This window comes from Equus przewalskii, chromosome 7, assembly GCF_037783145.1.
Source record: "Equus przewalskii isolate Varuska chromosome 7, EquPr2, whole genome shotgun sequence".
Lineage (NCBI taxonomy): Eukaryota > Metazoa > Chordata > Mammalia > Perissodactyla > Equidae > Equus > Equus przewalskii.
The window spans coordinates 28,050,102-28,076,076 of record NC_091837.1 but is presented as its reverse complement, the minus strand read 5'-3'; the positions used below and the strand labels follow the sequence as shown (position 1 = coordinate 28,076,076).

At 41.6% G+C, this 25,975-nt stretch overlaps 1 protein-coding gene across 5 annotated transcripts in view; it reads right to left on the bottom strand.

The window, feature by feature from the left end:
* Positions 1 to 25,975, bottom strand: part of GLT1D1 (glycosyltransferase 1 domain containing 1) — a 100,920-nt gene that overhangs the window by 43,742 nt on the left and 31,203 nt on the right. For all 5 annotated transcript variants that reach the window (XR_011541893.1, XR_011541892.1, XM_070627300.1 and 2 more), the window contains 4 exons: positions 23,160 to 23,265; positions 19,619 to 19,670; positions 8,501 to 8,537; positions 6,538 to 6,594 (listed from right to left, as the gene is read on the bottom strand). Coding sequence is in view for 3 of the 5 variants with exons in the window: in XM_070627300.1 (XP_070483401.1) it covers positions 6,538 to 6,594; positions 8,501 to 8,537; positions 19,619 to 19,670; positions 23,160 to 23,265 (252 nt within the window). In the remaining 2 variants the exon portion in view is untranslated. The remainder of the gene's footprint in view (positions 1 to 6,537; positions 6,595 to 8,500; positions 8,538 to 19,618; positions 19,671 to 23,159; positions 23,266 to 25,975) is intronic.

Here is a 25,975-nt window from a genome sequence, read left to right as displayed (position 1 = left end):
TTTAGCTGATAAGTCTGATTTTGGGGGCCATTGATGCATAAAGGGATCTAGTAACACCAATTTTCCATATGAAAAAAAATACACCATGTGAGTTAGGCATATTAGAGTCTCCGTATAGAAAATACAAATAGAGTTTAAAAAAGAAAGAGAGAGAAAAATAAATAAATAAATAGAAATAAGAAGAATATAAAATGGACAACAGAAAAACAGGAAGGAGTGGTGGAATGGCCAGGTCAAATTTAAGCTTTCATGGTTTCTGGGTTTGATGGTCTTTTGGGAATCATTACTTCACATGTGTGGGTCACTGGCATTTAAAAGCAAAAATCATGGAGCACTGCATCGTAACAACATTTAAGATACACTTGGAAATGCACAGAAAACTCAAAGACCAGGTAAGTAACTCGAATGTCTAAACATGCATCTTCTCATCAGAAGAGCTACTGTAAATATCATGTGAAAAATTACAGCAAGGCCACTTAGCACATTTAACCTACTTCATTCTTTATTTGCTCCTGGTTGATCTGCTCGAATGTGGGATCCGGTTAGCATAAAATTGGTTTAATGTTTTAAACCAAGGAGACTCAGTAATTTGTTAGCTAGACCTTAGAGATAAAACTGAATGTCCTCAAAAACCTGCTACATACTGTAGAGAAGAATGCGTCATAAAACTGACATCAGCTATTTAGGAAGCAGACGATAAACCGTGGTGCCTAATCAGGGGCCCGCCTATTTATATGGAGTGATAAACGAGGCCCTTCCCAACACACTCCCCTTGACTTCAAGGTTAACAGTTCATAAGAATTCAGAGGGCGAGTATTTGATCACTAATAGCCTGTATCAAAGTCACTGTATCTTCTGTTTTCACTGTCTCAAGCTCAAAGTGGAGGTGCCAATCACAGTCACGGGTTTCGAACATGCGGGGGGCAGGGTAAGACAGTGGAGGGGGGAGGAAGATGGGTCATCTCTAGAGTCTGAAAGAGACAAAGATGAATGGCCACACAAAGGAGGACAGGCAACTGATCATAGAACCCAGAGACACGGATTAATTCTACATCTTACCCGTAAGCCATTACCTACCCCCCTCAGCTACCAGCATCACAATCACAGCCCAAGCTTCCCTGTGCCCATCTATTCTGAATACATTTACAACTTCTAATTGCACACATCAAGATTAAACTGCAGCCAAGCAGGACTCCAGAGGAAATGTTGTCTAGGGAGGATTTTAAATCTCTTGGCTGTTTGGTGAATCACTCCCTCGTAAGAACAGCGAAACAATCAACCGTTGAGACTGGAAGTTGATGACGAATCTCTCTCCTTTGGGAAATTATGAATCTTAGTTACACTGCAACTGTGTCCTGTGATACACAGAAGATGAAATAACCTTACAACAGGCAATTTAAGACATGCCCACTGGTTCAGAATAATGGCGCACCCTTCCGGACATGATAAAGCAATCGGATGGCGTGGGTCCATCTGTAATGCTGAGAACAGCTCTGCTCTTGTCGCTGAGACTGATGAATACACTCCGAAAATTATTTCTAATAAAATGCTTGGAGATTTTTTTTCTTTTGCAGGGAACCCAATGCTGACATACAGTACGTGGTGGAGGTTTTGCTTGAAGTTTTTGGAGCAAAAACAGGCTAGGGGGTCTTCACACTTGCTGAGGGCAGGGCTTGATTTTGCACCTTCAGCTTCTTCTTTGAAGTTTACAACAGAACTTGCAAATTGAGCTCTCCCCAAGAGCACCCCTCACTGTCCTCTCTCTCGGAGGAAACCTTTCAGGTCAAAACAGACAAATTCTCAGGCTTTAAATCGCAGTTGGAGGGAAATGCAAATCAAAACCACAATGAGATCCCACCTCACACGCATCAGAATGGCTAATGAACAAAAAGACAAGAAACAACAAGTGTTGGAGAGGATGGAGAAAAAAGAGAACCCTCCTACACGCTGGTGGGAATGTAAATTGGTGCAGCCACGATGGAAAACAGTATGGAGATTCCTCAAAAAATTAGGAATTGAACTACCATATGATCCAGCTATTCCACTTCTGTGTATTTATCTGAAAAATATGAAAACACTAACTTGAAAAGATACATGCACCCCTATGTTCACTGCAGCATTATTTATAACAGCCAAGATACAGAAACAACTTAAGTGTCTATCAAAGGATGAATGGATAAAGAAGATGTGGCATATATATGCAATGGAATATCATTCAGCCATAAAAGAGGATGAAATCTTGCCATTTGTAACAACATGGATGGACCCGAAGGTATTATGCTAAGAAATAACAACTGTTGGAGAAATAAGTCAGACAGAGAAAGTCAAATACCATATGATTTCACCCATATGTGGAACCTGCAAAAAAAAAAAAAAGAACAAACAAAACAAAAACAAACTTATAGATACAGAGAATAGACTGATGGTTACCAGAGGGGAAGGAGGTTGGGGGCGTAGGTAAAATGGGGGTCAAGTGCAGGGTGATGGATGGCAACTAGCCTTTTGGTGGTGAGCTGTGGTGTAAACAGGTGTCAAATTATGGTGCTGGCCTGGTGGCACAGTGGTTAAGTTTGTGCACTCCACTTTGGCAGCCCAGGGTTCACCGGTTCAGATCCTGGGCGCCGACCTACACACTGCTCATCAAGGCAGGCTGTGGCAGCGTCCCACATAGAGGAATTAGAAGGACTTATAACTAGGATGTACAACTATGTACTGGGGCTTTGGGGAGGGAAAAGAAAAGAGGAACAGTGGACCAGCTGTTAGCTCAGGGCCAATCGTCCTCAAAATAAATAAATAAATAAATAAATAAAGGGAATTGGCTACATTAAAAAAAAACCAGATGTTGAATTACAACGTTGTATACCTGAAACTTATATAATGTTACATGCCATTTTTATCTCAATAAAAACATTGCATTTGATAAGCCAATTTTAGCTGTTTCAGCACCTTTACCAGAAATATTGGGTTGGTCAGCCTATAAGGCAGTTATGATCCCATAGAGCATGTACTTATGGGCCTCATTTGTGGACAACTAAACCTTCTATACTTAGAGATAGTATACAATGAAATTTTCTTTAAACATCCTGACTATGCTGAAGTCCTACTGTGCGTGGAAAACACGATGGCAAGATTCTCCTAGCTCTACCACTTGTGGGGAAAGTGGCACCCTCACAGCATCGCCGATGGACACGCACATTGATGCTACCTTGCCAAAGGACAATTGTGTAAGACATATGAAAGCTCTGCTTAAGTGCATAATCTAATCCAGTGATTCCATTTTTAGGAATTGCTGCTAAGAAAACAATTGGGCCAATATATGAAGACTGAAGTCCTTCATCACTGCATACACAAAAGTTTTAAAAAATCGAAATGACCAACAAGAGCCGTTGGTCAAATAAGATTACAGAATTTAAAATAATACTATAAAGGAATTAAGAGTCATGATATAATTAGAACTAATAAATTGACAAGATTTGCAGGATAAAATGTCAATGTAGAAAAATCAATTGTATTTCTATATACCAGCAACAAACAATTCAAAAATGAAAAATTTTTCAATCCCATTTATAATGGTGTCAAAAATAATAAAATCTTTAAAAATAAGTTAAAAGAAAATACATGAGGGGCCAGCCCCGTGGCCAAGTGGTCAAGTTCGCACGCTCCGCTACAGCGGCCCAGGGTTTCGCTGGTTCGGTTCATGGACGCGGACATGGCACCGCTTATCAGGCTACAGTGAGGCGGCGTCCCACGTGCCACAACTGGAAGGACCCACAACTAAAATATACAACTATGTACTGGGGGGATTTGGGGAGAAAAAAGCAGAAAGAAAAAAAAGAAGATTGGCAACAGTTATTAGCTTAGGTGCCAATCTTAAAAATATAAAAAAAAAATACATGAAAGACCTGTACAAATCACTATGAAGATAAATAAGGCAAATAAATGTACACATACACCTGTTCATAGATTTTAGCACAAATTATTGTTAAGATGTCATTTCTCCCTAAATTGATCTATAGATTCAATGCAACAGGATTTTATATAAATTGACAAGATGATTCCAAATTTATATGGATATGCAAAAAATCTACAATAGCTAAAACAATTCTGAAATAAAGTTGTTGAAAAACACTACCTGATTTGTAGATTTACTATAAATCTACAGCCGTGAGACAGCATGATCTTGGTGTGAGGATAGACATACAGATGAACAGAACACTCATGCACAGTAAACTGATTTTCAGCAAAGGCACCAGAGCAATTCAATAAGGAAAGAAAAGCATTTTCAATAAGTGATACTGAAACAATTTATAGAAAAAAATGAATTTTAATCCCTACCTCATACCACACACAAAAATTTCCAGATAGATTACAATCCTAATGAAAAGCTAAAATGCTAAAACTTCCAGAGGAAAAAATAATAAAAAATAAGGAAAATACCTTTGCAACCTTAGGGTAAGCAAAGATTTCTTAGACAGGACTCAGAAAGTACTAACCATGCAAGAAAAATTGATCAACTAGACTTCAACAAAATTAAAAACTTCTGCTCTTCACAAGGCAGAGTACTAACCGCTATGCGATCATCGCCAGCTTCTGCTCTTCACAAGGCAGAGTACTAACCGCTATACGATCATCGCCAGCTTCTGCTCTTCACAAGGCAGAGTACTAACCGCTATACGATCATCACCAGCTTCTGCTCTTCACAAGGCAGAGTGCTAACCGCTATACGATCATCGCCAGCTTCTGCTCTTCACAAGGCAGAGTACTAACCGCTATACGATCATCGCCAGCTTCTGCTCTTCACAAGGCAGAGTGCTAACCGCTATACGATCATGGCCAGCTTCTGCTCGTCAAAAGACACAGTTAGGAAAATGAAAAGGTAAACCAGAGAATGGGAGATAATATTCACAATATAGGTATCTGACAAAAGACTTGTACCCAGAATATATTTTTTAAAACCTCCTACAAACCAAGAATTAAAAGACAAACAACATAATTAAAAAATTGGGGAAAAGCCTTGGCTAGACACTTCACCAAGGAAGATACATGAACGGCCAAGATGCACGTGAAAATGTACTGAACACCGCTCATCTCAGAGAAATGGAAATCAGAACCACAACGAGATATGATTTCACTATCCCCCTTGAATAACTAAAATTGAAGAGACTGTCAGTACCAACTGTTGGCAAGGATGTGGAGTAACCGGAACTCTCATCAACGTCTATGGAAGTATAAAATGGCACAATACTTTGGAAAATTGTTTGGCTGTTTTTTTTTACAAAGTTAAGCAAATATGCACCCTATAACCAAGCTAGCCAACTTACAGGCATTTATCCAAGAGAAATGAAAACACAGCTCACCAGAATCTCTGCACCAGGATGTTCAGAGCAGTTTTATTTATAATAGCTAAAAATAGGAAGCAACTCAAAAATCCATCAATAGGAGAACGGATAAACCATTGGTGGTATGTCCATACAATGGAATGCAACTTCTGTCATGGATGATAGAAACTGGGGCAGGGGTCTCTTCTAGGCCACGGGGATTAAATGCGGAAGAGCCCACGAGGGAACTTCTTGAGTGGGAGGAAGGTGATCTCTGCATTCGGGTGTAGACATTTGTCAAAACTCATTTAATTTTATGTTCGAAATCTCTGTATTTCACTACATGTAAATTTTATGTTAGAAATTTTTAAAGAATGACAAATTAGCTCATATTATTATTGACATAATGAATAAATAAGGTAGGTTACAGCAGAAAGTATAGGTTGACTGTATTTTTGTCTTTTAAAAATAATTATATATAATATATTATATTTAATAATGTGTTATATTTAGATTATAATATATCCATATACAGATCTATAATTATGTTACTATATTATATCTATTTTATATAATGATTTTAAAAGACAAAAATATATAATATAGATACAATATATATGATATCATATATAATATAGATACAATATCTATAGATATATATATCTATAATTATATATAAATACATAAAATCTTTACATATATGTGTAAAATTGTTGAGAAAGATCACATCAAAACATTAACAGCAGTCCCTTTTTGGTGCTGAGATTTCAAGTGCTTCAATTTTTGTTTCTGTATCTGGTCTCCACTTTCTCGTGTTTTTTACGGTGGTCATTCATCGCGTGTGTCACTAATAAAGGGACAGGAACGCATGAGGCTGGTGTCCTTCTGAGGAGCGAATGCCACCTGGAGTGGGACACACATGGGGAGGCATGTCCCACGAGCACGTCAGAAGGGCCGTGGCCCCCTCCCTCCTGCTCTCCAGCCGGCAGGTCCTCACGAGGAGATGCCACCCCCGGCGTCTCCGAGAACACGGGGAAACTGCGTTTGTTCTCCAAATCTTGTCTTGCTCCAACCCATGCTCCCCCGTCCCTGTTCTCCCTAAAACAGTGCATTTCTGTGACCCGACAGCCGCGTCTTCCAAACGCTGTGAAACTAACGAGTAATGACACCGGCCGACATGATGCCCTGGGTCAAACCCCCATGAGGTCTCACCTCTCACCTGAGCGCTGAAGGAAGGCATCCCAGTCAAAGGCGGGGTTCGGGACTGTTGCAATTCCTGGGTCAGAGGAAAGATAGAAAGACAAAGTTCATGGGGATGAGACAGAACCAGGTAGTTTGTGTGGACGTTTATATAACGGTCATACTTGGTTCTTAAAAAGAACTCAGAGCTCTGAGCGCTTCACTGAATTCCCGTTAATCCTCCAGCCTATAAGATTGACAGCGAACCCCCGGGTTCCCAGTGGGAGAAGAGCCACCACTCCCAGCCCCCATCTCGACCAGCCGGCAGCCTCCAGGTCACAGGAGGCCCGAGTTCCTATAAAATGCACGAGGGCGACAGGTATCTAAAATGTTCCCAGCTAAACTCCAACGGCCCCCAGAGAGAACTCACGTCTACTTAAAATCTCTAACCTCCCCCCCAAATCACATACGATGGCCTGCTATCTGTGTCACTTCCTCAGGCAGATTTAAGCTTAAAATTCTCTAGAAAATTGAACATTTTAAGACATAGACAATTCAGTGGCAACATTTAACAGATTATCTTGATAACTGAAAAAATTTGAAATTTTATGAAATGTAAATCAAGTTGTCTAAGCACCTGTCCAATGCACTTGTCAAGCTGTCATTCACACTGAATAATATGAATGACAGCTAATTGATGAGCGTCTGCTCCACGCCTGCCCTGGGCCCCAACTCTAGGTGGGCACCCTCACCACAAGCCTGGAATTTCTTACGGCCCTGGTGGGCGGGCTGACTCCTCCAGTCTATCCGGCTGGAAACTGAGGTCCCAGAGGCTGGCCGGTGTTCAAAGTGAGGCAGCATAGGCGGCAGAGGCTGCCTTCACACCCACGTGCTGCTCCCAAGCCCGGTTTTTCCTGCTGTACCAGCGTTTTCCTTGACTATAAATCAGGCCACAGTAGAGGAGAGGGAGGCACCAACCCCAAGCCTGCCCTGACGCTGACACACGCCCTTTATACAGACCGAGTCAGCACATCCTTTTTCAAATGGGGGCTCCAAGAGTTTATTTGGTAAGTGATTCCACAGCTAAAAATCCCCCTGAAACCACTAAAGCATTTGCACCCTGATGATGCAATGCGCAGCTAAAGTGGGCTGAGGGGCCGTGTGCCCTGGTGTCCAGCACCCAGGAAAACGCCTCACGAGGCCTGAACTTGAGACCTGGGCCTCAGCACCTGCTCCAGCCTAAGCTTAGAATCCCTTACGTGGTCTATTTTTTTGTTTGCTGGGAAAGATCTGCCCTGAGCTAACATCTGTTGCCAATCTTCCTCTTTTTTTCCCCCTCCCCAAAGCCCCAGTGCCTGGTTGTGTATCATAGTTGTTCCTTCTACTTCTTCTGTGTGAGCCACTGCCACAGCATGGCAACTGACAGACAGACGGTGTGGGTCCGTGCTGGTGACAGGAACCCGGGCCACCGAACCAGTGAGAGCACTGCACTTTGGCCACTAGGCCATCAGGGCAGGCTCCCATCATATCTTCTTCTCTGGAACCACTCTTTCCCTGACTCCTATTGTTTAAACAATAGAACAGTTTTCTGGCTATATTTAGGAGACCCTGGGGGTTTCAGGAAAGGATGTCAGAGGCCACCACTGGGCAGGACCAGGTAAGCGCAGGGAGGGGTGGAGATGAAGGGAGAAGGGTTCTGGGTCCCCCAAACTCAACTTAAATGGAGAAGCTGAGCCTTCTCCTGGTTTAATCACACCATTGAGAGAGCACTTCATAATTCTACTGGTTGAAAATGTTAAGTGATCTGCATTTTAAATTATCCTTTGATAACTTCTCCTATTCCTCTTTTATCTTAATGTTAAAAAATACTAAAAGTGTATCCATTCTACTATTTTTAAGTAAATCTCAGACTTCATATTATTTCATCCATAAACATTTCAGTATGTGTCTCTAAAAGATAAGGGCTCATTTCAAAATATATATATATATTTAAAAATTCTTACCTTGACTCTGGACATAGATCTTACCCTTAGCATGCGGCTTTTGAAAAGAGGAGAAAAAGAAAAAAAGTAAATTCGATAGTCCATTACAATTACATCTTAGAAATAAAATGAAGGTCATAAGAAAGTCCTCTTAGAAAACATCACACAGAATCATTTACACAGCCACTCACAGACTAGTTATTTTATAAGAGCAAAGAGTTACCTCTGCTTTTAATGGGGGTTAGCCCATTAAAAATACAGCATCTATGAGGCAAGAAGCACAAAGAAAGAAGTCCCTTAAATTGGGCATTACGCAATAGTACAATTTTAGAGTTACTACGTTAGTAGAAAAGTTATCGAAGCTCAGAACATGCCAGTGACAGAGCCTGTTTGGTGCATATCATGTGCTGAAGCCAAAAGTGGAGTTTCGGGAAATGCGGTTTGGGGACACACCTCCTTGAAGGGAACGAGTATATTCTCTCAACTTTGGAGAAGAAAGAAGGAGGGGGAGGAGGAGGAGGTGGAGATGGAGGAAACGGTAAAAGTGGAGGTGGAGATGGAGATGGAGGTGGGAGGGAGGTGAAGGTGGAGGTAGAGGTGGAGAAGGTGGAGGTGGTAGTGGAGGTGGAGGTGGAGGTGGTAGTGGAGGTGGAGGTGGAGGTGGATGTGGAGGTGGAGGTGGGGATGGAGGAGGTGGAGGTGGAGGTGGAGGTGGGGATGGAGGAGGTGGAGGTGGAGGTGGAGGTGGGGATGGAGGAGGTGGAGGTGGAGGTGGAGGTGGGGATGGAGAAGGTGGAGGTGGAGGTGGAGGTGGTGATGGAGGAGGAGGAGGAGGAGGTGGAGGTGGATGTGGAGGTGGAGGTGGAGGTGGAGGTGGGGATGGAGGGGAGGTGGAGGTGGAGGTGGAGGTGGAGGTGGATGTGGAGGTGGAAGTGGAGGTGGGGATGGAGGAGGAGGAGGTGGAGGTGGATGTGGAGGTGGAGGTGGGGATGGAGAAGGTGGAGGTGGGGATGGAGGAGGAGGAGACGGAGAAGAAGAAGAATACTCAGTATGTTGACTAACAAGAAAACAGGCCCCAGGGGGCAGATTCTTCCAGGCACCTGACTAGACTGGTCTCATGGACCCTGTAAGGACCTCATCAAATGCCTCTTTGACATCAAGGGACAAGATGGCACTTGCATGACTGATCTAGAAATTTTCACCAAGACGTAAACTTACTATTTCTGGTGGAACTTCACAAAACTACCAGAGAGAAGAAGAATCCACTTTTCAAGTTCATCTTGAGATAGTGGCATAAATACTTTTAAAATCAAGTTTAGACCCAAAAGTGGAAGTAACAGGAGTAGAGCAAAAAATCCACTTTTAAATTGCTATAGGGTCAAGTAGGTGCCAATGGCTGTTTCTCATAAATGATCAAAAGATATAGTCATATTCGTGAAAAAGTCCAAAAATGCGCACCTATTTGTCATGTAGCCTGAATATCAGATCAGTGCATGAAACGACTAAACTAGCTGGTGAATGGTGAACACAGAATTCACAACTCTGTGCTCATTACCTGAATGTGTGGGGAAGGGCACCGTGTGGCCCTTAAGGTGATGTGCAGTCCGTGGTATTGCATGTGTCTGCTGATCCACTTTGACCTTCATTCTCAAGTCAGGTTTACATTTTGGGAAACAAGCCACAGGGGATGCACTCCTACCAGGGGAGAGACGATCTATGGGGAGGAGAGGGAGGTGACCCTGTGCTCTGCCTGGGTGACGGGAAGATCTGGGAGGGGAGCATCCAGCCATCACAGGGCAGCTGAACGGAAGCTGGTACATAGGCATGACTCTGGGTTTGGTTTTGCTTGTGTTCATAGCACTATATTTTGCATTTAACCATTAGAAGCCCCTGAGACTTCTAAAATTCTTGACTATCCTCCTCAATTCACCATACAGCAGGGATGCAGCCCCTTTTAAAATGCCCTTAAAATAGTGAGCCTTAAAGAAAAGAAGAGTTTCAACAATCTCTACTAGCTAAAAAAGATATTGACTTTAATGAAAAAAGAAAAACGGCTAATAGCAACCACTTGAAATTAGAAATTGAAGTTCAGAGCCCTAAAATATTCCTTTTGTTTAATTATAATTTCACCGGAAAGCTGAAGAAAATTTTATTGGAATGCATTGGAGGCTAAGAGCATCTCCTCCTTGGCCGGCCCTGTCTGAAACATCGGCTCGGAAATGTCTGTAAGAAGGACGCCAAAGCATCGTCAAAAACAGATCAGCACGGAATTTTAACTTTAAAGTTAATATAAGAGTTTGACAATAACATATTCAATGCAATTCTACATAAATTTGATTCATGAAGGTCAGACAAAATAGAGTTTTTGGTCTTGCCACTGTTTTCATCAGAAATATGCTCTGCAATTAGAAATACTTAAGACCAAAACGCTCCTTACAAAAAAATTCCTTTTGAAACAAACATAAATTAACTAATTAAACGGGTATCTCAACTTTATAAACAGAATGAATCGACTCTTTGTGGAAACTTCCGGATTTATCTGCTGGTCTTTACATATCTCTGAGCACTATTTCTCCAAAATCCACTGAAACCCTGGAAAAATAACTAAGTGTCAAGTCCTATATAGATTTTTAAAAAAATGTCATAAATGATACTTTAAGATCTTATCCGAGCAAATCAAGAAAATAGAGTCACAGCTTAAAAGAAATCTGGAACTGGGTTATTTTTAATAATTGTAATAAAAGAAATCTGGAAAAGCCAATTGGCTTATATTGATTTTGAAAAACATTTTCTATATTAAAGTGTTCTAAATACAAATTAGCTTTTTTTGCTCAATATTTATTGTTGTTTCACTTGCTTTGAAATAACACGAGTCAAAGTCCTTGTATATCACTTGCCTTGCGAGATTAGCTCATCGATACATAAAATGAAAAAGAAGATGGGGAGTGGGGTTGGGGGGGGGGGGCCGGCAGTGAGGGAAGAGTCTCCATTTTTAACATCTCTGAGAAACCACTACTTAATGTGGTCCATTACCAGGTAAAAAAGACAGTGTCCTGTTGGATAGATCCCTAGACATATGTGTGACATTGTGACAGACCCAAATGCTAATTTATGCCTTTTTATAATGGAATAACAGACAGCAACAACAAAAAAGATTTCCTATTCTTTGATTAATATAACCTTCAGAAATTAAACTTTCTTCAAGTGGAAACCACAATATGTATTATTTTTGAAGTATATGCATAATTTCATGCTCCCCAGGTGGTAAAAATACTAATTTTTATTTTGAAATTACAACTTCTGATGATGGCTTCGTTAAAAGTTCTTTTAAAATAGTAATAAATCGCTTAAAAGAAATCACGGCCCATGAATGCAAAGGTCTCAAAATACACCTACATTACAAAACACACAGAAACTGGGCCCTTTTCACGGGAAAACGAGTCTTCTTTTCTCCCTCTACTCTTTTCCCTTAGAAATCTGTTTTTAAGCAAGGAAAGAAAACAAAAGTTCCAAAAAATCAGGAGGGGCTAGAGCCTTGTCACTCAACTCCTGCCAGTGAACCAGACAAAAAGATTTTTCAAGAAAAGAAGATACCCATGAATGAGATGAGGAGGAAATCTGAGTTGGGATGCAGTTCTGCTGGATCCAACATGGAGCAGGCCGTAAAGATGAAATTGAAACCATCCATGACCCCGGGCAAAATCAAGCGGGGAGGGTACATGCCGAATCTGGTCCGGAGCTCAAGAAATAGGAATGCCAACGGGAAAGTTCCCGGGAAGATTTATTTTTAACAGTTAAATCTATGGAGTAAATAACTCGGAATTATTGCTGATTTTATTTCAAAGCTTCCCCTACCATTCTCTGCCTTACGAGTCAATGAATTAGAAGCAATACTTTTGATTATTCGAAACATGTGAGCCCCAGGTCATGAAAGAGGTGAACTCAGGATCTGGGCTCTGGAATTGATGAGTTTTCCATCCTTAGAGATATTTTTAAAATTTTCAATTCCCAGGGATCTCATATAGGGGAAAAAAACGCAAAGAACATTTGCAGTTCCATCAGGAAATCTCTGAGGAAAGCCAGTCTTAACAGAAGTTATTAAGGATGATTAGCTTCCTAGGATGTGATCAGTCCCCAGAGTTTCTCTTTCAGGGCATTTGCGGGAGGCCCGGCATACGAACTAGGGAGTCTGAAGATGAAACCGACGAGATGAATGTTTTCAAGTTTCCATTATGGTAGGAACTGTAATAAAAGATGTGGTCTGTGTGGCTGCTGCTGCTGCCAACGTGATGTTCAGAGACCACCAGAAACAAAGCAGTGGGCCATGCAGGAAGAAGGAGAAGGAACGAGGGGTCAGAGGGCAGCATGCGTGTACTACAGACGTCAGCAATTAGTCGAGAGGCAGCTGGTTCAGGTTAGGCTGGCACCAACACCTAGGCTGGCTTTTGGAGCTCACCTGTGCCACGAACCGTGCGTGTGACAGCCAGTGAAATCTGTCTCGCTTTCTGTATTTTAATTTCCAAAAGAATTTTGATGAGTATCTGTACACACTGAAAGTAAAATTATGCTTTACGTATTGCCTAACACAATGGCTTCAAGAAAGTTATTTTTCTTTGATAAGTGCCAAGGCAAGGTAGATAAATCAGGCCCCAGAAGGTGGTGACTCAAAGTTTCCAAATTTAAAAAAAAGTCACTAAAAGTAACACCACCAGGAAGCTCAGCTCAGTGCTAGCCTCAGCAAAGGGCACCGAGGGGCCACGTGGGCCATCATCCTGCTCTCTTGAATCCGACAACCATGTCAAGCAATATTTACTCAAACTCAAGATTTTTAAAAATAGTTCATGAATAAACATTCAAATTTAGATAAAGTCCTCTTATCAGAGGACTTAGAAAGAGTGTGTGAGCGATGCAGTTAAATTGTTCATAGGCCTGTGGGATTTTGAACCCAATGGAAACATAGTAAACCATAATCATTGCTTCTGCAGAGAGAAAAGCCTTCAATTAAGATACAGACCTAATTTGCTTTTAACATTTTTGGTGAAACATTTACACTGTCTGGTGAAAGTCTGGTGAATTTGGAGAAAGCATTCTAAACTTGGGCTACAACTAGAAGTGCCCAGATTTGCATTCAGAATGTCTATTACATACTGTGGTAAGAAACCAAAATTCTACATAGACAACTTTCACATTTCCACAATGCATATATCACAGTTAGACATGTATAGCGAATCAAATTCCTAAAAATTCCAAATTGAGGTTATAATATCACAAACCAAGAGCAATGTTATCCCAAAACATGACCAATGTGGAACTTGCGTGATAAATGTTAACAACAGAGCAGCAGACCAGGTGAGGAGCCCACTGGGACCATGCGCTTTACAAAGAAGGTATGACACCAAATGAAGCCTGATATAAATCACAACACTCAAAAAATACCGACCGAGCCTAAACAAGGGCATTTCAAATTAAAAGAGGTAAAATGAAACCATCTTTATTGAAATCCAATCAAACTAATTTGTGTAGAGTCAGCCAGAGATAGATAGAGGATTGTAAATGCCTCCTCCAACATAATGTCTCTAAAGGGGCGCCCGAGCTCTTTCAGAGGGCTGAAATTAACCATGGTACCCACAATAAACCCTTCCTCGGCCCATTCGGTTAATACGCCTCCCACTACCAGAAACTGTATGAGCGTGCATTTTAGCAGTCTTGAACCAGGTCACTCCCCACTTGTGTGTGTGTGCAGTCCGATACAGCAGCCACCAGCTGCACGAGGCTATCGAGTGCTTGAAACGGAGCTGGTCTAAACTGAGATGTGCCCCAAGTGTAAAATGCACACTGGATCTCAAAGCCTTAGTACAAAAAATGTGAAATGCTCATTAGTAATGTTTATATTGATTACACGTGGAAATCAGATTTTTCGATACAGTGGGTGTGCAGTAGTGAAGCTGGCCTTGGCCAAGGAGCGGTCTGCTTTACCTGCAGCTTCTCGGAAATACTCTATGTGATACCTGAGATGTGTATTTGTTTAGGGTGGGGCCAGCCACAACAATAGTCTTAGGTGGGGGCTGGTGACCAACCAGGTGATCTAAGATGGAAACTTTGGGTCCAGTGCTGTCAGTTGACCTGGAGACTGAGTTCAATCATGGGGACAATCAACTAATCAATCAAGCCCACATAATGAAGCTCCAATAAAAACCTTGGACATCAAACTCAGGTGAGCCTCCCTGATCGGCACTACTCCACGCACACTGTCAGAGATCAGTAACCAGAGGGTAAAATGTCTTGGTTCCATGGAGAGAAGGTGATGGACGCTTGGCCCTGTGCATCTCTTCCTTTGGCTGATTTTGGCCTTTACCCTTTCCCAGCAGTAACCTTAACCACGAGCATAATAACCCCCGGTGACTTCTGTGGGTCCTTCAAGCAAATCATCAGACTCCAGGGCAGTTTGGGAATTCCCTGAACTTGCAGCTGGTGCCAGAAATGAGGGCAGTCCTGGGGACAGAACCCTCCAAATCTGCACTTTGGCTAACTCCAGGCAGTGGGTTAAACAAAAAATCTTATTAAAACTAATTTTTCTTTTTTCCACTTACTTTTTTAAATGTGGCTACCAGAAAATTTCCAATTCCATACACGGCTCCCCTTTGCAGGCTGCATTATATTTCTATGAGCAGCACTGGGATCGAGGGTGTGCCTCTGATTATGCGTCTTCTCATTTAAATGAAGTTTGAGGAGACACAAGTTTCAGACCAGATTTTATGCTCAAAACTACATTTATCTACAAAAATGCTACATAATATATATTTGCTCTTTTGAAATCACGAAAGCAATAAGAAGCAAATGCCAAAAATCTTTCTAACCTGGGATTACTGAAGTTTGGTTCTGATTTGACAATAATTAGGTAGGATTAACCAGACTGCGACCTGAGCCAAGGCTGCTCCTAAAATAAAGACTACGACATTGAATACAAAGGCCAGCAACTCGATGATGAAGAGCACGACTTACTCTAAAACTGAACCACTGTTCCGAATACATCAATAGTCTCTCTGCAAAAATCCATCTAAAATGATGATCTAAATATGGCTGAGGAATAAACCTTTATATATTTATACATCATTTTTCTTTGTAAAAACTAACCAAATAAAGGTATTACGCTGAACTTCATTGAAAAATCACTCACCAAAAAGTGTACAAAAAGCTGTATTAAAAAGCAGGTGCACATTGAAATTTAATAACTAACTCCTACCACTTTAAACTATCTAAGCAAATTCATCCTTTCTTTTATTAGTTCTTATCACAGGGCTCTCACATCACCATCCAAGACCAAACAATTTTTGCTGCCTTCTCCATTGTTTTGTCAAATGCTTTGTTATTATATTTGGAAGTGTCTTTTTGAAAACAAAGGCTGCTAACCCAGGATGGGAGTCATCTTGGGTGGCTGACCACCGAGTGACGGCAAATGGCCAGCTCACTTCTGAGAGGTAAGATGCTCCCTCTTTCAGCACATGGCTAAGATATTATTACCATTTCTGCGAAGCCTGCCCCAAATGTAATTCATCTGTGCATTTGGTAGTTTTCTCATCATTACACCTAAAAGTTAAACTCATCTAAGAGCAATCATTTTCATGCTTCAGTGATCAGCTCGCCACTGATGACCCCTCGATCTGTCTCTGCAACTGAGCGCTCTTCCAAGGACAGCCGCACACTGTGAGCTACGTTCTGGATATTTACTCTAAGTCCAATATTTGTCTCTAAGTCATTGAGTTTGGAACTCAAAGATTCCATCCTCTCCCTTTCTGCACCCAAATGCCTTCAAAATATATTGAAAAAGGAAATTTAAATCATGTTAATATTCTTGAGTCCTTCTTTATTTCTTCCTTACACGCTGTGGTCTTTCCACACAAAAGTTATCCACGCCATGGTGCTTGTGTTAAGAAAAGTCTTCATGAAGGTGCATTTACAGGTAAAATGGCATATATTTGCAGGCGAAATGGCATGATGGCTATGAGTTTTAAAAATATCCCATGGTCAGCTCGATGGCTTAGTGGTTAAAGTTCAGAGAGCTCTGCTCCGGCAGCCCAGGTTCAGTTCCTGGGCATGGAACCACACCACTCATCTGTCAGTGGCTGTGCTGTGGCAGCAGCTCACATATGAAAAAACAAAAATCAAGAGGAAGATTGGCAACAGATGTTAGCTCAGAGCAAATCTTCCCCAGAGGAAAAAAAAACTCCAGGAAAACAAAAAGCATGTGTGTGTGTATATAAGAGTGGAGGAAAATGAGTGTAGATTAAGTAAGAATTGAAGAATGGTAAGTGGTGGGTATGGAGGGGTTCAGGCTACTATTCTTGCTCCTTTTCTATAAGCTTGGAAGATTCTATAATGAAAGAGCTAAAGACAGATCCATTCCTGGTCAGTTCAATTTGACTAGTATTTATTGAACACAAGGTAGTATGCTATCCTCTGGGGACCCACTAGAGAACCATACTTTGCCCCTGTCCTCAGGAGCTCATGACTATATGGGGAGAAAAGTTACACACAGAGGGCTTATAACCATCAGGGACAAGCTCTAAGTGCGGCAGATTATTAAAATAGACATAAGTCCCTCCTCTCTCTGCATCCGTGCCCTTGCAAGGCCCCCGTGAAGAGCCCCCCATAAGGAGGTGGAGACTCGATCTCCACTCCTTGACTTGCTCTGGCCAACAGGACAGTAGCAAACACCACACAGCAGAAGCCTAAAGACTGCTGGTGCACCGGCACGGGCTCTCCTGCCCTGAGCCTCAAAGAGGAGGACAGACCGCACGGAGAGAGGCCTCAGCTGCCCAGCTGTCTCAGCCCCAGGCACTAGCAAGGCCACGCCGGACTACGCAGCCTGGCTGAGCTGAGCCGGCCAGAAACGCCCAGACAACACAAAGAATAAACAATACATGTGTGTTTTAAGGCACTATATTTAGTATGATTTATTATGTGGTAAAAAATAACTGATCCAGTGAGTGAACACATCTATACCAATCTTGGAGGATCATACGATTTAGGGACAAGGGGACATTTAAGATGGAGAAGTTTGGGGAAAGGGCAGTCAGTTCATGGAGAAGGAACACGCTTCAACTGGTGAAAGCTTTCCTTCGTGTCTGGCTGGAGGGCAGACAGCTGGATTCTCGGAGCTACTGTCCATTCGATCTGTTTCGATACGTGGTGTTGACAGAGCTGTATAAAGAAAATCCCGCCTCTGGCTGATGGGAAGGTGGAAAGGGGAGGAGCATTTCAACAGCCTTTTCAGGTCATTATAGGTACTATTCTTGGATACTACACCAAAAGTCAACAAACGGTAATTTCTTAAAGCTTAGTTGCGATGTGGAGCCTGCAATTGCTTCACACTTGGTTGCGTTACAGTCCGGTGGTCTCTCTGGCACTTTGAGTGGATCTTCCGTCTACGTGTGATTCTGTAATGCCACGTATTCGTCATTTTAAAAACACTGGTTTACTGAGTGACGCAGATCTTCCAACTGTTGAAACATTTCATCACACGACCACCCCCCAAATCAAGTTTGTTCATGTGAGCACTGACGTCATCAGGAAGGCCGTGATGTACCTCATGGCGGCTTTCCAAAATTTTAAGTTTTACCCAACAAGTCAAATGTTATCATTGGCAACAAATACTGCCAGTTGTTTTTCTTGAAGCGGCTGGCTCAATTCACTCATTTTTAAGAAAATGACTGCCTAATGCCCAAGTCTGAATGACTGTAGTTTGTCTGCCATTCTTTCAGATAAAAATCGTGTTAAAAGTGGCTAGTTCAGGTTGCAAACAACCACACAAAGGCCTTTTCTCAAAATAACCATCATTCTTCACTCTGAATGCAGCATAGAGCTTAATGCAAACTTCGTGCTTCATTACACAGAACATTGAAAACACACGTATTCTAAGGTTAATATTTAATAAAATTAATAATTTGTATTGCTTCACCAAAAAGATTCTTAAGTGATGTTTTTAAAACTACAAATGGGTGGCAGTGAAAAACCAATGAGGACCAGAGCAGACCGGTGCCACTGCCTCCATGAGCATTAAAGTGTCAGCAGTTTTAGCCATCATGCTTTTCAAATGGTGAAAAAGGCAGAAAACATCTTAGCATCATTGTGAAAACAGGTCTGACTTTGTGGCAGCCCTGAGAGAGTGCCAGGGCCCCCTAGGGGTCCACAGACCCCACTCCGAACGACTGGTTCAGACGACTGCTTTGAGAAGGCGAGCTCCGGACCAGTGACTCTTCAGGATCATGTGCGCACGGTATCCTGAAGTTTGGTAAAGGACCACCAGTCCCACAGATGGCTGCATTCTGCCCTGGTCCCAACGCGGCAGCTTCCAGGCACTACATTTTACAAATTGAAATTCTCTAACGAATGTGCATAGCCTGTAAAATACCAACTGGAACAATGCCTACAAATGATAGGGCAGAAGTGCTGCGCACGACAGATGAGCTGGCAAAGCACAGAGACCAGCGATGCTGGTGACAGGCTCACTGCAGTCTCACCACAAGAGACAGTGGCCTCGGGCTTAGAGTCCACCAGAAGAACGTGACCTTGCGGGGGGCTTTTTCTTTAGTTTCACAGGCACCAGCTCCGCCATGCTTTCACATAACCCCCACTGAGAACTCAAGACTCCCCCCAGTTCATTTCACCCACCCCTTCAGTCATAATGAATACAAAAGTCAATAAATCAACTAATTTTTAGAGCTACAAAGTCTTCTACTCTTTAAAGCTCTTCAAATAAACAGTCCAACCTGGGAAATGCCATCCACCACCTGAGAGATCGTTAAGCTCAACGTATGTGAGTATGCTGCAACATTCATAGTGCAGCCTGTGAATCACCCAATCTGAGCACGTAAAAAGAAAACAGACTAAACGTTAAAAGATTTGACCATTGGGCTATTTTTGCTATTCAGTAACAACATCAAAAAAAAAAAATCAGTGAAGTTTTAAGACTATCCACACAAACAAAAAACATCAATACATGGGATCCATAATACTACAATGGCTCCAATAGGCAGTGTTGACGGGAACACTGTCAGTTCCAATAAAATGGCCTTTCAACTCTCCGATTCTGCAACTTCCCCAGCACAACCCAAATAACAACACAAAATAAACACATACCCACTGCCTTTGCGCCATTTCCTCCATTGACTTTGTGAAAGCGACAGCAAATCTAGTAAAATGAGCAAAAATAATGAAAACAATTAGGGCAGAATTCAATTAACATAACTATGACACAGCTCTTTGGAACAAATTGTGAAAGACAAGGTAAGAAGCTGAATTTAAAGTGCAATCAGTCTTTGTTACTCGTGGTTATTGGCCATTAGGTTTAATCTCCACTCACATCAAAGTTGTGCATGCAAGAAATAAACAAATGAAGCTCCAACTTCCTGTTCCTCCCAAGCCAGGTCAGAGAAGCAGAGATAAAGCTGGAACGCCAGATGCAGGAGAGAAGCAAGGAATTTAGATAATCTACTCTGAATATCCAAGGGCAGGCCAAGGGCAGGCTACCCAGTCCACTGGCTTCACCAAAGGAAGACTCTGCTAAGGTATTCAAGACTTACTAATGGCCCGTGGTTAATGAGAGCTAAGGTCTACATTTATTAGAAACGGCTGTTTCCACAAGTAGGGCCAGGGACACATGGGATGAACCAGGAACATCTTATGGCGCCAGAAAGTAAGAAAATGCTCAAAAAATGGTGAGGGCACATCAAAAGGACAGAGGAGTCAATCCAACGCATCCCCAATGGCCACAGCTGGGACGATCTGGGCACCCAAATTAATAACCTCACTTGACATATGATTCGGTTTGTCAACACCACCTTTAGTAACACTGTAGCTCAAAAACCATAAGTAATTACCTATATTCAACCATTTTTGACCTACAAAACAGCAATTTCACATGCTTTGACCTATCATGTGCTATATATTTCCTAATTGTGAAAGTATTTGTGAGGCAATTCATATCATACAAACTCTCTTTTGCTCATTTGCTTAGCAATATTAAGTTTTTCTAATATGTACCTGGATAATCCTTCACAAAAGAATTTCTACAAATTTCAAACATTCCTTATTCAATTTTGGTATTCATAATTACCAAATGCTTATTATAATACTTATAAGTCAAAAAGCTGATGCTAAAATAAGTTCAAATACTACACCATGTAAGAAAAAGTTTTAAATAGTAAAAAAGTTCAAAAATATACCTTATGGGAAAAATATAACCATTTAAAGGTATTTGATTAAAAATGAAACACACATTATAAAGCTAGACAAGTTCAATACTTTGTTTTATAGAAAAGTGTGTCACATTGTGTTGGACAAGAAATCTATGAATCATGTCACTCTCCTGCCCATCAACTTCAATCAATAACCCCCAAAATAAAAATCAATGTGTGTTTTAATAACAATGCAATGAAGAATGCTAATGATAATACTATAAGATGAATTCATTCAATATTGTTTCTACTAAGAAGAATGATTTTCCTTCTGTAAGACACTGCATTACAAACTGCATGAATCTAAAGGTGACAAGTTTCTGGAATATGAGAACAACAACATCAAGAAAGCCTATGATGATGGATCACCTGTCAAGGTGGGCCCCAACTGTTTTAATACGTCTATTTATTGTAATACTCAATAGCGTACTCTCTGGTTTTAAAAGTTTGTATCACCACGTTTATGTCTAGGAAGACCTCAGGAAGAAGTAGGGTCTTGAAATGCAACGGCATCCCATGATAACCCTAGTTTTAAGGGCAAGACTGACAGCTACCTTACCGAAAAAAAAGAGGAGAGGGAGCCTTTGGCTGCACAATAGAACCTGGAATACTGTCCTCGGCGTGGACCAGGAATGGTCCAGTTACAGAGAGACTTGATGACTTCTGGATTCCCTGACCACAGCCTCTCAGCCATGAGAGGGTTACAGAGGAGCCACAGAAAACTGATGGCTGGCCATCTATGCGGACATGGAAACAATCTAAATATCCATTGACAGACAAATGGATAAAGAAAATGTGGTATGTACATACAGTGGAATACTATTCAGCCTTTAAAAAGGTGGAAATCTTGCCATTTGCAACAACATGGATGAACCAAGAGGACATTATGCTCCATGAAGTAAGCCAGACACAGATGGACAAATACTGTGTGCTTCCACCCACACAAGAATCTAAAACAGTCAAGCCCATAGACCAGAGAGTAGAATGGTGGTTACCAGGGGCTCAGGGGAGGGGGAAACAGGGAGGCAGTAGTCAAGGGGCACAAAGTTTCAGTTGTACAAGATGAGTCAGTCCTAGAGCTTTCTTGTGCAGCATAGAGCCTTGGTTAACAACACTGCAATGCAGACTTAACAATTTGCTAAGAGAGCAGATTTTATGTTAAATGTTCTTATCACAAAAATTAAAATAAAATAATAATAATAAAGAGGGCGGGAGGAAACTCCTGGAGGTGATGGATATGTTTATGGTACAGACTGTGGTGACGGTTTCACGGGGGTACACTTATCTCCAAACTCATCAAGTTGTATATGCATAGCTGTTTGTATGTCAATCACACCTCAATAAAGTGGTTTTTTTTCAAAATAGAATTAATAAAGCACTGTGTCCACTTAAAATTGACCACCTGTTTTTTGGTTGTTATTTTTTACAAGGATTCAAAGATTTACAAGAGTTGAAAGGATGCTTCAATAGTCCTTGTTGGGCTCTGGGTAAACTTTGAGCTCAGGGTGGTCCTGTGGCAGGTGAGGCATTCTCCACATCAGCAGCAGCAGCAGTGGGTGCTGGGAGGGACAGACCACGTCCAACCATCTCAGCCTTTCTGTGGAATCTCTCAGACAGCCTGTCAATCACTGCATACTGATTGACAGAAGAGTTCTTTGCTTTGGGTACGCGTGTATATTTAATTTTTCTTTTGATTTCATTAGTTCTTTTTTTTCCACAATTTTTATGCGAACATAGAGGATTTGTACACTTTTATCATTACTTGTTAACTATCATCATTGTATTTGTTATACAGAGAAAACGGGGTTTTCTCTTTTTCCCATCGAGCCTTCTAGTTCACTGCAGACCGCTGTACAAATATCACCATTTTCTAAGTTGTCTTAACATGAAAAAGACTGGGAAGTACAGCTCCGAAACTGATTCTCACCCAGGGGCCAAGACCACTCCCATCCCGGGGGCCAGAAACATGTGGAGGTGTGTTAAGTTGTTGCGGCACCTGGCAGGTGCTGTTGACACGTAGTGTTCAGGGTCAGGGATGTGCGGGACAGCCCCCCTCAACGAATAACTGTCCTGCCCCAAATGCTCCTAGGGACCCCACAGAGAAATCCAGTTTGTTGCCCTTCTCACAATGGTTTTTATACAGCTCAGAAATCTGTACAGACATGAACCAAGTCAAAAACACTCTACTCGGGCAAATCTGATGCAAAGTCCATCCTAATCTGGGTGCTAATAAAACTCCAGTTGATCTGTATTATTATCTCTTGAAAAGCCACAATTCTATATCCTCTACCGTGCAGAACATTCTAAGAATGTTCGTCCAATATCAACTGTAGTCAAAGAATTATTGAAGGGCAATAACTTGCTTAAAACTTCGTTTCAGTGAACTCCATGCAAAAGGGTTAAGTTAAATGTTTAACTCCTGTGAAATCCTCTCAAGTATTTACCTGGCTTCTTCAAGGACTTTCCCCATCACTTTGTTTTTTTCTCCCTGGTTCACGTCTTCATTTAAATCAGTTCCACCAAAGATGACCCCAAAAGGAATTCCATGACCTGCAAATGGTTAGAATAGTTAATGAAGCAGTTTAGTTTTGCAAACACCTCTTGCCTACCCATCCCAAAGCAATGATATTAAAAACGGAAGTTCCCAGAACACAGGGACCGTGTTTTGTTGTTAGTTTAATTGTATCCAACTCTCCTGAAAAGTAGAATAGGGATCATGATTATAAATACGACACGGGAGCTAATCAGGTGAGACACCGCCCACCACTGTCAGGACTATTTTATATCAATTTGCCTTAAATTTTAACAAATTGAAAATATTATTAGCCACCATCTATCAAAGCCAAGCTTCTCGTTCCTAGGAAATGGGCTAATCTGGAACTAATAGGGTTTATGACATAAAAAGAGTACTTCAAATTTAGTCCTGCTGTTGATCATAATAACAGGCTCCGTGCTAGCGAGGGGCTGGGAGGCAGACGCAGGCGGCTCAGACCCCACAGCTCTATCTGCGAGGAACATGCACTGGACAGGAATGATAAGTCATGGAGGGCGCAACTAGAGTGGAACCAAAACTATTCGAGATGCTGCGTGTGTAAAATGTGAAAGGATTCGCCACAGAGCATGTTTATTCTGGGAGACATGGGAGGCACGAGTGTGCATGGATCAAGGGAAATGATGTGCTCATCCAAAAGCAACTCCCCAGAAGGACTTCCAAAGGTCAACTAAAAATTTCAAAAGAGACGATGGCCAGCAAACCACCAAACGGACAGATGTAACTTGAGTTCATCCTGGGACTTCTCCAACAAGCCATCTCTACTGAGATTCAATATTTGAGTGAAAAGATACTGATCTTTCCTTTTACTGGCCTTAGAATTTTTTTGGCATGCAACTGCTTTGTCATGCAAAGGAACAGATTCACCCCAAGAACCCCCAACAGAGACACAGCCCTGCCAACATTCTGATTTTAGTCCAGTATGGTCCATTTCAGCTTTCTGACCTTCAGAATTACAGGATAATAAAGGCTTGTTGTTTTAAGCCACTAGGTTTGTGGTAAGTTGTTACAGCAGCAAGAGGAAACTCATACACCATCCCCTTGCCACAGAGGAAAGTTTCTCCTAATAAAAACTGCTCCTGAAGGAGGCTAAAGAAAATAGCAGCGAAAGTCTTTTTCAGGGAAATTACCAAAGAGAGAGAAATAGATCCCTGAAAGATATACATTGAATATCAAAGAAGCCGCTTAAAAGTTATGAGAACACCCAATAATTAAGATGACCAGCCCTTCTAGTTCATTAAGCCAATCAGCAATAACTCAAACATATCACATCATATTTTGGGGGAAAAACACAGACTTTGACACCAGACAGCCCTGGGTTAGAATCCTGGTTCTCCACTTGGCAAATGTGTGACTTTCAACAAGTTACTCAGCTTCTCTGAACCTCAGTCATCTCATCTGTGAAACGGAGACATAAGAGTTAGCTGACTCCCTTGTGAATTAAAAGACACACTACATACGACACACCTGGTGCAGAGTGGACGCTATAAGCGATAGCTTGTGTCACTGTACTTGACACTGAAGAAGTTTTTAACTATGTAAATCCAGAACTTCTCTGAATTAAATTAGCAATTAGAAGAATGGAATGTGGGCTACTTCGTTTACTTTTCCATTTTTTTCAATGCTCATACTATTGTTAAGAAAACAAAGCTTTCAATAAGCAGCATGTTAGTCTTAACAGCAATGCATCCATAACAAGACTGAAAAATTCTAAAAGTCATCTGCTATTAAAATATGTTTACTGACTCCTATTGACCCTTCAAAACCTTACTCAGGCATCCTCTCCTTTCTGAAGCCTTCTCCAAGTCTCTCAGAAGTAAATCCCACCCCCACACCTACTGCCATGCCATGTATCTTGAGGCATTAGGATTTATTTGTAGACCAGGAGATCCTTGAGAATAGGAACCATATCTTATTAATTTTTGTACTCCTTGCTCCCAATACGATGCCTGATAAAAGTTAAGTCCGCAAACAGCATTTGTTGCAATGAACTGAGCCTAAGAAGTAGCACACAATCTGTTTCCCAAGTGCATTTACTCAGAGCCACCCAAGTGACTGGTACCATTTCATAAATCAGTGCTTATGCTAAAAAAAGTGTCACTCCTAGTAGTCTGCTGAGAAAAATATCGTAGTTTCCAGAACCCGGCTTCTTAATCAGCCACTTGACGCTGCTTGCTTCCTTACTAGGGTCAGGCATAAAGGAGATGCTTGAGAAGAAACAGGAAGAGCTTCATCAAAACACTTCTCCTCCAGTTTTCTGCCAAGGTCAGATTAACTGGCCAGTTTTCTCTGGATGCCACTGAGGGTGCATGAAGGAGAGCCCAGGAGGCACAGAGCATCAGAGCAGCTTCTGCTCCATCTCAGATAAGGAAAGTAGTGATGGTCTGTTCCCAGACACTTGCAAGACGGAAGGGCGGGCGTGTCAAAATCTTACAGACACGTCCAAGGTGGGGAACAAAGACAGGGTGTTGTTTCCAAGTTCACATGGTAATTGGTCCATTATTCACTCAGTAAATACCGCTTTTAAAAAGAAAAGAAAACTTCTGTTTGTCCACGTTGTTATGGTTTTATTTAGATATATTTAATATGCACAGCCATATAAATGTGGCTACTTATTATTTAACAGAATGTATCAGAGCCTTAAACATGCAGGTACCTTTTGATCCTGCACTGCCACTTCTAGAAAATCCTAAAGGAAATGGGCTCCAG